The sequence below is a fragment of the Heptranchias perlo genome, chromosome 32 (genome assembly GCF_035084215.1).
Source record: "Heptranchias perlo isolate sHepPer1 chromosome 32, sHepPer1.hap1, whole genome shotgun sequence".
NCBI classification, from domain to species: domain Eukaryota; kingdom Metazoa; phylum Chordata; class Chondrichthyes; order Hexanchiformes; family Hexanchidae; genus Heptranchias; species Heptranchias perlo.
Window position 1 is genome coordinate 18,591,360 of NC_090356.1, and position 13,222 is coordinate 18,604,581.

General features: G+C 46.1%; 1 protein-coding gene across 1 annotated transcript; it reads left to right on the forward strand.

Annotated features, from left to right (window-relative positions):
- The first annotated feature begins 1,848 nt into the window (after nt 1–1,848).
- Nucleotides 1,849–12,833, forward strand: tmem82 (transmembrane protein 82). The gene is made up of 6 exons (XM_067970533.1): nt 1,849–2,098; nt 2,199–2,271; nt 6,080–6,257; nt 8,216–8,624; nt 9,357–9,544; nt 10,389–12,833. Exons 1-6 carry the CDS (start codon nt 2,017–2,019, stop codon nt 10,491–10,493), a joined length of 1,035 nt encoding a protein of 344 aa, XP_067826634.1. The 5' UTR covers nt 1,849–2,016; the 3' UTR covers nt 10,494–12,833.
- The last annotated feature ends 389 nt before the right edge of the window (nt 12,834–13,222 follow it).

Consider the following 13,222-nt stretch of genomic DNA (forward strand, 5'->3'; position numbering starts at 1 on the left):
CAAGTGGACGTAAAAGATCCCATGGCACTATTTTGAGGAAGAGCAGGGGAGTTCTCCCCGATGTCCTGGCCAATATTTATCCCTCAACCAACATCACAAAAAATAGATTACGACGACGACAACAACAACTTGCATTTATATAGCACCTTTAACATAGTAAAATGTCCCAGTGCACATCACAGGAGCTTTTATCAAACAAAATTTGACACCGAGCCACATAAGGAGATACTAGGACAGGTGACCAAAAGCTTGGTCAATAAGATAGGTTTTAATGAGCATCTTAAAGGAGGAGAGAGAGGTAGAGAGGTTTAGGGAGGGAATTCCAGAGCTTAGGGCCTAGGCTGCTAAAGGCAAGGCCGCCAATGGTGGAGCAATTAAAACCGGGGATGCACAAGAAGTAAGAATTGGAGAAGAACGGAGATCTCGGAGGGCTGAAGGAGGTTAGATAGGGAGGGGCGAGGCCATGGAGGGATTTGAAAACAAGGATGAGAATTTTAAAATCGAGGCGTTCCCGGACTGGGAGCCAATGTAGGTCAGCGAGCACAGGGATGATGGGTGAACAGGACTTGGTGCGAGTTCGGATACGGGCAGCAGAGTTTTGAATGAGCTCAAGTTTATGGAGGGTGGAAGATGGGAGGCCAGCCAGGAGAGCATTGGAATAGTCAGGTCTAGAGTAACAAAGGCATGGAAAAGGGTTTCAGCAGCAGATGAGCTGAGGCGGGGCGGAGATGGGCGATGTTACAGAGGTAGATTAGGCAGTCTTGGTGATGGAGCAGATATGTGATTATCTGGTCATTATCTCATTGCGGTTTGTGGGACCTTGTTGTGCACAATTACCCTCCAACTATCGCCACTCAATCACCACAAAAACCCATTATCCCCACCCATTATGGCTGCTGCATTTCCTACATTACAACAGTAACTACCCTTCAAAAAGAACTTCATTGGCTGTAAAGTGCTTTAGGATGTCCTGAGGTCGGGAAAGGTGCTATGTAAATGTAAGTCTTTCTTCTTTCAGAATGGGCCCAGCACCTGATCCCTGTGGCACCCTGTTAGTGACCCCTTGGCAAGCTGATAAAACTCAGTTTACAACCACACTTTGCTTTTTTTTAAACTTATCTTTCTCATGAGGCATGACAGGTGTCGGCAGTTCACCCTGAAGACATGGATGAGGCCTGATGCCCAATTTCAGGACAGATGAGGCCATGAGGCCCAATTTCAGGACAGCCTCAGGCCTCTCTGTTGGGGCACTCTGCTCGCACAGCGCCGAGTATAATCTCTATTCATATGAACGCACAGCAGGAGAGCTTTTTTCCCTCCTGTCCTGAAGGCATGCCTTTTGCCAGGGTATGGTCCCATGGGTGCTGGGTGCCCCACTGTACCTTGCCCAAGTGATCATGTGGGAGCATAAACAATGATTGTCGGCAGGCTGTCCAAGCATTTGCCTGTACCCAGGCCAGAGCATCGATATTGGTTGAGAAGTTAAAGGTTGAATGAGTGAGGGTTGCCAGAGTGAGTGGATTCAGGGATGGTGGAATTATGGATTGGGAAGAGTTGAATAATGGGTGGGGATAATGGGTTTTTGTGGTGATTGAGTGGCGATAGTTGGAGGGTAATTGTGGGTGGCTTAATAGTATTAGTGGGAATTTGTGGACAATTGGATGGTATTAGAGGGTTTGGGTTGTGGTAATGGTGGCTGGGTCTTTGGGCAATATTAGCAGGGCTTGGAGGTATTAACGAGTTTGGAAGATATTGGCGAGGGTTGGGGATACTTGCAGGCTTGCGTGGCGTTTACAGTGTTTGTGGGTTTGGGGTTTTTTTTTTGCAGGTTTTTTGTGGGTTTGGCGGTGGCATTTGCGGATGTTTGGGGAGTGGTTTGCGGAGTTTAATCTAAGGCTCCGACATCTCTCTGGAACCACCGCCGGGCGGTGCTAAATCAGCCACTCAGGGCAAGACTGACTCCGGTTGGACTTTGATCCTGAAGCCGAGATCGACAGAGCGAGACTGAGCCGGGAAATGTGGGGCTTTTCCCGATGGTGGAGCCCAAGCTTTGGGTGGATTTCCCTGAGTTCGAATCCCATAGACAGCCTGTTGCAGGGTGAGGAGCCCGGAGGGCGGGGGAGCCCGGGTCGGAGGGCGGGGGAACCCGGTCTACAAATTGGGCGAGTTTTAAACATTTCTCCCTTTTCGCTCCTCAGGTGTGATCGCGGCTTGTGCTATCTCCATTCTCAACCATTTGCTGCGGATCCACCTCCACATCCAGTGTTTGAAGTAAGTTTTTTTTTAAATCCCCTGAACTCAGGTCTATATTTTAGTAGTTTTTTTTCCTGGGGAACTCGCTCTGGGTTTTAATCCGATCCCTGGCGGTTGTGTCCAGCCCCTATTGTTGTGGTGGTTTCACCGGGAGGCACACAGACAGTTGTGCATGTCAGGTATCTGTGTAATACTAAAATAATATTTAAGCAAATGTCTCAATGCAATTCAAATAATCTTTAATTTTGCTGTGTTAATATAGCTGTTAAAACACTGCACCCCCTGGCTGTAACACTCCTTGATACACTCAACACCCATTACTATAATCCTTCGCAATATACCTCAACCATTAGTACAACTTTCCCTGATAACCTCTCAATGTTACACTCTCTGACATGCGAGCGAGTTATGTCAAAGAGTGTAACAGTGAGATGATCAGAGTGTTACAGTTAGGTGTGTAGGGGTAACACTCTCTGATACATCTCACTGTAACACTCAACTCTGACATACCCCACACTGATCACTTGGGGAAACCTTATGGTTTCTCTGGATGGATGAATTAAAATGAGCTGACTAGCCTTTCTTGTCCATAATTTTTTTGTGGCACTCTGAGATTGGATACTGTACAGATCTCAGTGTAACGTTCTTTAATGTACCCACACCCTCAATATAACCATCTATAGCCTTCTGATATACCACACACCCTCACTGTAACACCCTCTGACATTGACAGTATGAAGTATATAACAGTCTCTGATATACCCCACACTCTTCCCTGCCATAATGCACATTGTCAGTAGCTCCCATTATATTGAACATTTTCTGTGTTTCACTCCCCAAATATGGTACAGTACTATGGATCAGCCCAGTGTACAAAACTTAGAATAATGGACAATCTGTTTTTCTCCCGAGTGCTCATTCTTCTCACTCGTCGTGTGGCACTCTCTCCCACAGAAAGCAGTAGATGCTAGCTCAATTAATAATTTTAAATCTGAAATTGATAGATTTTTGCTAGCCAAAGGTATTAAGAGATATGGAGCCAAGCTGGGTAAATGAAGTTAGGATACAGAACAGTCATGATCTCATTGAATGGCAGAACAGCTCATGGGGCTGCATTGCCTACTCCTGTTCCTATCTTAATTTGTGATAAGGAGATGCAGTAATTCCCCTTTCTGTTTGGTAAGAAGAGGAACAAACTATTTCTAGTGTACTCAAACAAAGAGAGATAGTTTCACATTTCCAAACCCATACAGTAACTACTTCCACAGACCATTTGAAATGGTCACGGGCTAAACGGCACTATTTGAGTATTTGCAGTTTTAAAGCGGAAGCTGCTATGGGGTATCTCTTACTGTAGAATTGCAGTGAAAATGGAAGAAATTGAAATTATTTTACTCAGCATGGGTGATGGGTATGAGTTGAATACAATGCTCTCCTGGCCAACCTCCCTTCTTCCACCCTCCATAAACTTGATCTCATCCAAAACTCTGCTGCCCGTATCCTAGCGCGCAACAAGTCCTGTTCACCCATCGCCCTTGTGCTCTCTGACCTCCATTGGCTCCCGGTACACCAACACCTCAAATTTAATATTCTCATCCTTGTTTTCAAATCCCTTCATGGCCTCGCTGCTCCCTATCTCTGTAACCTCCTTCTGCCCTGTAACCCTCTGAGAACTCTGCGTTCCTCCAATTATGATGTGGAGATGCCGGTGATGGACTGGGGTGGACAAATGTAAGGACTTGCACAACACCAGGTTATAGTCCAACAGTTTTATTTTAAATCACAAGCTTTCGGAGCTTTCCTCCTTAGTCAGGTGACGAGTCCTTACAATTGTTCCTCCAATTATGGCTTCTTGTGCATCCCTGACATCCTTTGCCCTATCATTGGCGGCCGTGCCTTCAGCTGCCTAGGCCCTGAGCTCTGGAATTCCCTCCCCAAACCTCTCCGCCCCTCTCTCCTCCTTTTTAAGGCGCTCCTTAAAACTTAACTCTTTGATCAAGCTCTGTCCTAATGTCTCCTTGTGTGGCTTGATGTCAATTTTTGTCTGATTATGCTTCTGTAAAGCGACTTGGGACATTTTACTACATTAAAGGTGCTATATAAATGCAAGTAGTTGTTGAATAAATACTTGTTAATCAGTCACATATTGATGTAATTGTTAACTTTGAACAGGGTGGTATCTTTGCAGCTGAGAGAATGGCTTCAGTTTTGGAAACAAAGAAGTCTGTGAGCTCTTCACATCTAGACCGTGGCACACTGTCCATCCTTGCCCTTTTCAGTTTTTCCACAGCCTTTGACCGTGTTGGCCACTCTCCTCCACGGCACTCCTAACTGTAGCACAGTCACTACATCTCCTCAAAAGTTTCTCTTCCGATCCCACATAGTCATTCTTTGGTTATGTCCTGGGCTCCATCTACATGCCACCTTTCAGTGACATCATCAGCATACACAAGATCATCTTCCATATGTACACGCAGCTTTATCTCTTCTCCGCTATCATTGGCTCCAGAGCTGCAGCTATACTGCTTGACTGCCAGCCTGATATTAAGTCCTGGATGAGTTGTAGCTTTCTACAGATCAATGTTCAACAGCCTGTTTGTCTCTCACCAGCACCTAGGTATTTTTGGCATTCACTCCATCAATCTCCCTGGCTGCTATAGGTGAGGACCCTGAGTTGAACTTTCTACCCCCACATCCAGTCTGTCACCAAGACCACCTTCTTCCACCTCCAGAACATGGCCCAGTTACACGCTTCCTTGCCTCCACTGCTGCTGAAGCCCTCATCTTCCCTTTATCACCTCAAGGATCGATTTCTCTAAATCTGTCCTCGCAGACTGTCCTGACCAAAGCCCTGTCTGCATGATCTAGTAGTTCAGGTAGATGTTCAAGATCCTATACACTATTCAAAGAAGAGCGGGGAATTATCCCCGTTTCCTGGCTAACATTCCTCACCCAAAACCACAAAAAACAGATTAATTGGTCATTCGTCTCATTGATGTTTGTGGAATCTTGCTGCGTGCAAAATGGCTGCCATGTTTGCCCAGATAAAATAATTAATTGTAAGTAAAGTGCTTTGAGTTATTTCTGAGAGATAATCCATTAACGGGCTGTTTTTCACTCGAGATAGTCATGTCCTGCAGCAGTTGTACATTGTCCATTGTTTATACAATGGCACAAAGCATTAAATAGCAATAAGCAGCATTGGCATTTGACCCCTCCTATCCTGCTGAATTTCTAGAATCGTCCGCATCAGTACATGCGGGGGGTGGGGGGAGTGTTGGGATTCAGACCAGGCCCCTCCTGATAGGAAAGGATGATCGGAGAGAGTCGCCCCAGAACCATTCTCCGATCTTCCCCAGCAACTGGTTCAGCATGTTATTAGGGGCGCACACAAACCAGGATCTCTCCAAGCTGCTGTAGTCTGAGGACTTGTAGTCTTCAGAACAAGGAGGCATAACCTTAAAGTTAGAACTAGGCCTTACAGGGGTGATGTCAGGAAGCACTTCTTCACACAAAGGGTAGGGGAAATCTGGAACTCTCTTTTTTTCCCCCCGCCCCCAAAAAAAAAGAAGTTGTTGAGGCTAGGGGTCAACTGAAAATTTCAAAACTGAGATTGATAGACTTTTGTTAGGCAAGAGTATTAAGGGATACAGAACCAATGTGGGTAAATGGAGTTAAGATACAAATCAGCCATGATCTAACTGAATGGTGGAACAGGCTCGAGGGGCTGATTAGCCTACTCCTGCTCTTATGACATTAGAAAATTGGGAGAAAAACAAATGATCTGAGTCAATGATGAGGAAAGCCCATCGCCTTATTGTTTCAGCGATCCTGTCCGACTTGAGGTCGAAGCTGCCAAATTGCGCTCACAACGACCTATTGTGGATTCTCTGCACCTATGCATCCTGACCATCCTATTCTCTGTTGTGGGATCGAGAGTGTCCTCTCTGGTGGTGCTGGAATTCTCACTTCGAACAATTTCCACGTTGCTTTCCAACAACCATGTAAGTTTCAACGGTCCTTATTACTTTCGACAGAATAGTGCAAGGTGTCAGCGAATAAGATCCATCCAGATTGACAGCAATTGATGGACACATTAGCTGAGCAGACACAATGATATTGGTACAAATGTGGTAGATTCCTATACTGGAATGGAAGATAAGAGCGTGTGGTGAATGCTGGGCTAGGAGGATGTTGGCTGTTGCTCTGACTCATCTGCCTCAGTTGGGTGACTCTTCCTAGTCCTAAGGCCTCTTACCAGAGGATCTCACAGGAGGTCTGAGGTGTTTTATCTTAAGACGAGCAGCTGGCATTGCCCAGCCCACCAGACTAAAATTCCCTCTCTTGCTGGCGTAATTTCACTTCAATAGGCACAGCTTTCACCTGTACGAAGCCCACACTTGTTAGGATTCCTTTACAAGTTTTTTCCCCACTTACAATTTTTCTTCCCCCTCGCCCCACCCCAGGACCTGAAAGCGCTGACTTTTGCTGAGGTATAGTTCCACAGGCATCAATTGCCATCCCATACCTCAGTCAAGTGGCTATTCATCATGTGAGCCCAGACAGTGAGTGTCGGTGAGCTTTTCCCTCATGCGGGGGGGGGGCATCACAGCTGAGCTGTTCCTGTCCCCACCTGAGGTGTGCCTTTTTCTGCAGGGGTCACTGGATGCCAATCAGGAGCAGGGACCCTGATTTTTCCCTTCCCTGGCCCAGAGGTGTTTGCATCAATCTTAGCCCCTTCTGTTGCCCCAGCTGTGCAGTGCAGAGCAGTCATCAAACCTGGGATCTTGCTGGTCTGTACAGCTTAGTGCATTTACCAGGTGAGCCACTGGGCTCAATTTTGAAATGGTTGGGGGGGTTCTGGTGAAGGTGCGCGTGGCAAACCCGCGTAAACAAAACTTACCGTTTCCGACGCGATCGCATGGTAATTGATGGTGATTAACGTGCTCTCTGGGCTTCGTGCCCAGCAGCCAGCCTGATTGTCATCTGGCGCTGGAATAGAGGGTGGAGGGTGGAGGGTATCGGCGGGGGGTGGGGGGAAGGGGCAGAGTGGAATATTGGGGGGACATCGGTGGGGGTGAAGAGGGGACGAACAAGTGGACATCGGGGGTGGGGGGGTGAAGAGGGGGTGATCGGAAGGAGATATCAGACATTGGAGCCGGGTGGATAGGTAGGTTGATTTTGTGTTTTAACTTCGTGCAATGGTTTTTTATTTAATTTATTTTGTTTCTTTTTGCCTGATCCGGCCCTTAGGCGTGAATCAGTAGCGGTGGGCAAGCTGCCCAGGTAAGTTTAAAAATCGTTCCAACTATCTAATATGCCACAAGTAAAGTGCCTTTGGTACCTCAATGAGGTACATTTGGCTCTTTAACTATCATCCCGCCTGCTTTAATTGCCAGCGGGACTTCCGGATTCGGGACGCCTGCGTGCACACAGGTGTGTCCGTGGGGAACTTGGAAGTCGGTGGGTTGGAACCGACTTCCGAACCCAAACAGGATTTCTCCGATTTTCGGAGCCCCCCCACCCCCAACGCACCTGTAATTTCCCAGGAAAATTGAGCCCACTTAGTGCAGTGCTGGTCATCTAGACATTCAAGACCTGGGAGATGGTACAGGTAAAAGTTGTGAGAGTAGAATCAGAGGATTGAGTTATGAGGAAAGAGACGAGAAACATGGGCTTTTAAGTCCTTGAAAGCAGGCAACTGAGGGGAACCTTCACAGAGATAAATGATGATCAGTATAGAAATGTAAATCTGGAACACTACAGGTAGCTAATTATGTAATGAGCTGTGAGTAGCTAAGGGGCTAATGAAGCACGAGCAGGTAAATGGAGACAGAGCAGTGAGCCGTTAAGGGGGTACAGAGCCACAGGCACATGTTTAATTGTAAAGCTAATTTGCTATTAATCCATCCGATTGGTGGATGTAAGGAGGGTAAGATTTAACTTTCTAACTGGTTTTCAGGGAGCCTCCAATTATCAGATCTTCCTACTGTGCCAGTTCTCTCTGGGATGTGGTATGACAGCCTGCCTGAGCTACCTGAACGAGGGGGCTCCTCACTCGACATTAAGCTTGGTGCTGAGCACAGGTCTTGCTGGCCTTATCATGCGGTATGTGTGGAAACTTGCAAAGCACGTCAGCGTGATGTATGCATTGCACAGTAAGGAGCGGTACTGTGGGATGTGCATCTTTCTCCTGACCACCTGGCACCGGATTCCTAAGCTGCTGTGCAATGCCTTGAAGATTGTGTTCATCGTGGCGGATGTGGCAGCCATCCTCCTCATCAACAGAGACTTCATCACCGCCTCTGAGGCAATAAGATTCTGGACTCCCCTGACCATCTGCTACACCCTCTTGGTGATTTACATGCAAGGTGAGAAATGACTGCGTAGTGTCGCACAGGATAGAATAATCTACTTCATCTGATATCTGTGAAGGGAAAGGCCGAGGCCAACACCCCCCCACCCTCCACAAACTGCAGTGGCTAAATGTACCACCCTGTGTGCCATATAGACCAGCAAGGTTCCAGATTCCATCCATGGTCAGTGCTGAGTTAGCTGACCTAAACCAGGGCAGCAGTGGGGACTTGAGTACCTTCAATTGGGGGGGCGGTGGGCAGTGGGGAAATCAACCAAAGTTCTGATCCTGATCACTATCCCGTGATCCTTGTTGGAAAGTGTGTGTGTGTGTGGATGATGGGTGAGGGTAGGATCACGTCAGCTGTCAAACCCCCCGTGGAAAAATGTCCTACCATTGTCCTACACATGTACTCTTAAGTGTGGTCTAACCAAGGTTCTATGTAAGTTTAACATAACTTCTCTGCTTTTGAATTCTATTTGTCTAAAAATTAACCCCACTGCTTTGTTTGCACTTTTTATGGCTTTGTTAACCTGCGTTACTACTTTTAATGACTTGTGAATCTGTACCCCTTGGTCCCTGGATTTATGAAGCACCTTGGAAAATTTTTACTTTAAAGATGCTGTATAAATGCTGTAATAGTAAGAGGGTAAAGGGAAGATCCTGCATTACTCTTATACATGGTTAGATGGTGCAAAATCTTTTCCGTTTATGTGCCAGTGAGAATAATCTCGTTATCATGTTTCAGAGGAGCAGAAGCAGAACGCAAGTGAACAGAGTACCTACCAGACGGTGGGTGTGAGGATGGGTGGGCTGTTGATTTTGACCCTGACTGTTGGGAAGTGGATGGACGTGATCCACGTGCTCTTATCACTGGTCGGAGAGATATGTTGTCTGATTAGAGCAGGAACAATGCTGGAGGTCTGCAGACAACAGGTAAGTCAACCAAGCAGTCTCCCTGCCTCCTTTTATACCAGAGGTGACTGGATCAGGCCATTCCCTAGAGTGAAATAAAACCCCTTCCAGACAGTGATGTACAGGCGCTGATTGACAGGAAGCACTGTGGCCAAAAGGCTGATTCTGTAAAGAAAGATCAGAGATCCATGTGTACACTTATCCCAGTCAGTCCCCTCACTGTACACAATTTCATGTCTATTTTTTGGTGGGTTCTGCCATTGCTTGGTTTAATAGTTTTAAAGTTGATGCTGTGTCTATATTTCGGTTTGCCTCTCCACTTGTTTTGACATTCATCTATGTTTACCAAAAATCTAAGTAAAATTAAGAAAATAGTAACATTAACTGCTCACTTACCAGCTGCGTATTCATTGCTTGCACACTCAGCTCAATATGGAGCCATGCCCCCTCCATGTTCACACTTGTCCCTATGCACACCCACGCCCTCCATGTTCACATTCATTTGTACACATGCAAACCTCCCTCCATGTTTAGACACTCAAGTGTGTTTATTTGCACTGATGCTCTTATCTGCTGTCAAATGTTTTTCTGGGTTTAGACATGAAAAACTTAGTATTTTAAAATTTCCCAACCTGTTAACAGGGAATTAAACAGAAAGAATGTCTGGGAAGTAATGTCCAGGCTCACACAATAAGAATGGCCACTTGTGTAAGTTACTGATGGGCAGCTGGTGCCTGAGGTACTGAACCCCAGCAAGAGTCGGCACTTTCGGGGAGGAGGAAAGAGATGGAGGGGGGGATGTAATGTCTTCATAAAATTTAAACAAATTATGTTTTTAGAACAGAATTCTCTTTCTGTTTTATAGGATTCCTCAGGAGTCAATCACAGGGGGAGTACAAGACAACCCCAGCTAAGTGCACAGAGGAGATCGAGAGAATCTCCTCTGGAACATCAAGAAGACAATGGCTGATGGAGAAGGGATCCAGATCCTGTACTCAGACCTACTGATTCTGCAGCTTGAACAGTCCTGAGCTTTAACTCCTTTAGACTTGTTTTTGATTTGCTATTTGTACACTGTAGAGACTTGGAGGGAGGGGTTGCAGGCACCAGACTATGAAACTACATTTCTCTCAAAACGGGGTTTGTTGGATGTAAATAGACACTTAAAGTATTACGGGAAATGTGTGTTTTGGGGTTACAATTGCCTCATTGTCATTGTAGGGAAGTAATTAATAAGAACATAAGAAATAGGAGCAGGAGTAAGCCACATGGCCCCTCGAGCCTGCTCTGCCATTCAATCAGATCATGGCTGATCTTCGACCTCAACTCCACTTTCCTGCCTGATCCCCATATCCCTTGATTCCCCTAGAGTCCAGAAATCTGTCCATCTCAGCCTTGAATATATTCAACGACTCAGCATCCGCAGCCCTCTAGGGTAGAGAATTCCAAAGATTCGCAACCCTCTGAGTGAAGAAATTCCTCCTCATCTCAATCTTAAATGGTTGACCCCTTATCCTGCGACTATGCCCCCTAGTTCTAGACTCTCCAACCATGGGAAACAGCCTCTCAGCATCTACCCTGTCAAGCTCCTCATAATCTTATATGTTTCAATTAGATCACCCCTCATTCTTCTAAACTCGAGAGAGTATAGGCCCATTTTACACAACCTCGCCTCATAGGACAACCCTCTCATCCCAGGAATTAATCTAATGAACTTTTGCTGCACCGCCTCGAAGGCAAGTATATCCTTCCTTAGATAAGGAGACCAAATCTTACACACTACTCCAGGTGAGGTCTCACCAAAGCCCTGTACAATTGTAGTAAGACTTCCTTACTTTTGTACTCCAACCCCCTTGCAATAAAGGCCAACATTCCATTTGGTTTCCTAATTGCTTGCTGTACCTGCATGCTAACTTTTTGTGTTTCTTGTACGAGGACGTCCTTGTCTCTCTCAACACCAGCATTTAATAGTTTCTTACCATTTAAAAAATGTTCTGTTTTTCTACTCTTCCTACCAAAGTGAATAACCTCAAATTTCCCCACCTTATACTCTATCTGCCACCACCTTGCCCACTCACTTAACCTGTCTATATCCCTTTGCAGACTCTTTGTGTACTCCTCACAGCTTACTTTCCCACCTAGCCTTGTATCATCAGCAAACTTGGATACATTACCCTTGGTCCCTTCATCTAAGTCATAAATGTAGATTGTAAATAGCTGAGGCCCAAGCACCGATCCTTGCAGCACCCCACTAGTTACAGCCTGCCAGCCTGAAAATGACTCGTTTATCCCTACTCCCTGTTTTCTGTCCATTAACCAATCCTCTGTCCATGCTAATATGTTACCCCCAATCCCATGAGCCCTTATCTTGCGAAACAGCCTTTTATGTGGCACCTTATCGAATGCCTTTTGAAAATCCAAATGTACGACATCCACTGGTTCCCCTTTATCTACCCTGCTAGTTACATCCTCAAAAAACTCTAATAGGTTTGTCAAACGCGATTTCCCTTTCATAAAACCATGTTGACTCTGCCTAATCGTATCTGCCTAATAATAATGTGGATAATTGCGCAAGGGGCATGTCTCCCTGAAGCAGCATCTAGTAAATTGTGCATGTGTTTCTTTGGGCGGAGGGGACACTCCCACACTGACTGCAGCTTCCCAATTCTTCCACAAGGTAAGATCCCGGTTTGATTCCCTGGTCTGTGCTGCATTAGCAAATCTCAGTTGCTAGGGATACTATGATTAGCATAAGCCTGCCTGAGTTAGGGAAGGAAAAAAATTAGCGAGAGGCTCCGACCAGTGATCACTGATCAGCAGCAAAGTTGCGTGGGTGTGGACGTTGGGTGAGGGACAGGATTGGACTCGGCTTTGATGCCTCCCTGGAGTCACGTATCCTGCTGACACTTGATGTCTCGGCCTCCTTGTGAAGAGTGGCACCAGCGTGAGATACTGGGAGGTGCCTGGCATCTGTGGAACGCTTAACTCGGCAAGAGTTGGCAATTTCAGGAGTAGAAGGGAGAAAATTGGAAGGAAAATGTTTTCAGGTTTGTGTTTACAATTTGTTCTGCTCAGTTAACAGCGAGTCTTGCAGTGTGAACAATCTGACTTTTGAAACAGCAATGGAGAAAATTCACAGTCTAATGTGAACTCACTGGATGCAGGACCTGTAAGTGATTTAAAGTGGCTTTGCGTGTCTATCTGCCCATCATTTGTTGGTGACCTATCCCTGGTTCGTTTGTGTCACATTCTGTGTGTAAAATTCATTGAAAGTGTTTCAGTCAATAAATATTGTCAGGAAAATAAAAAATCTGAATCTTTAGCATAATTAGCACAGCAAACAGAGCATGTTGGTGTGAATGGAGGAGTGGATGGGGGAAGGGTGGAATATGATGCATATCCCATGAGGCCCTTTTGCCACCAGTGGGTATCAGGTCTCAGCGCTGCTCTCTGGTCTCAGCTCAGGCGACAGTAGTGGTGCTACAATTGGCCTCAGTGCCTGGACCTAGAGAGAGGAAATATCTGTCAGGGCTCCACTCCGGATCACTATCTATCGAGTCCTGCTGGAAGTATACGTGTGGAGGTCAGGTGAGGACAGAATTGAATCACAGTTGTGATGCAGGTCAGATACTCTGTGGATGCTCAGTGACCGAATTCACAAATTAAGAATGGCCGCTTGCGTGAGATCCCAGAGGTTGC

Coding starts and splice junctions, on each gene's coding strand:
- tmem82 (XM_067970533.1), top strand. CDS start 2,017: ATGTGGGGCTTTTCCCGATGGTGGAGCCCAAGCTTTGGGTGGATTTCC. Junction 2,099..2,198: donor CATAGACAGCCTGTTGCAGG/GTGAGGAGCCCG, acceptor TTCGCTCCTCAG/GTGTGATCGCGGCTTGTGCT. Junction 9,545..10,388: donor TGGAGGTCTGCAGACAACAG/GTAAGTCAACCA, acceptor TCTGTTTTATAG/GATTCCTCAGGAGTCAATCA.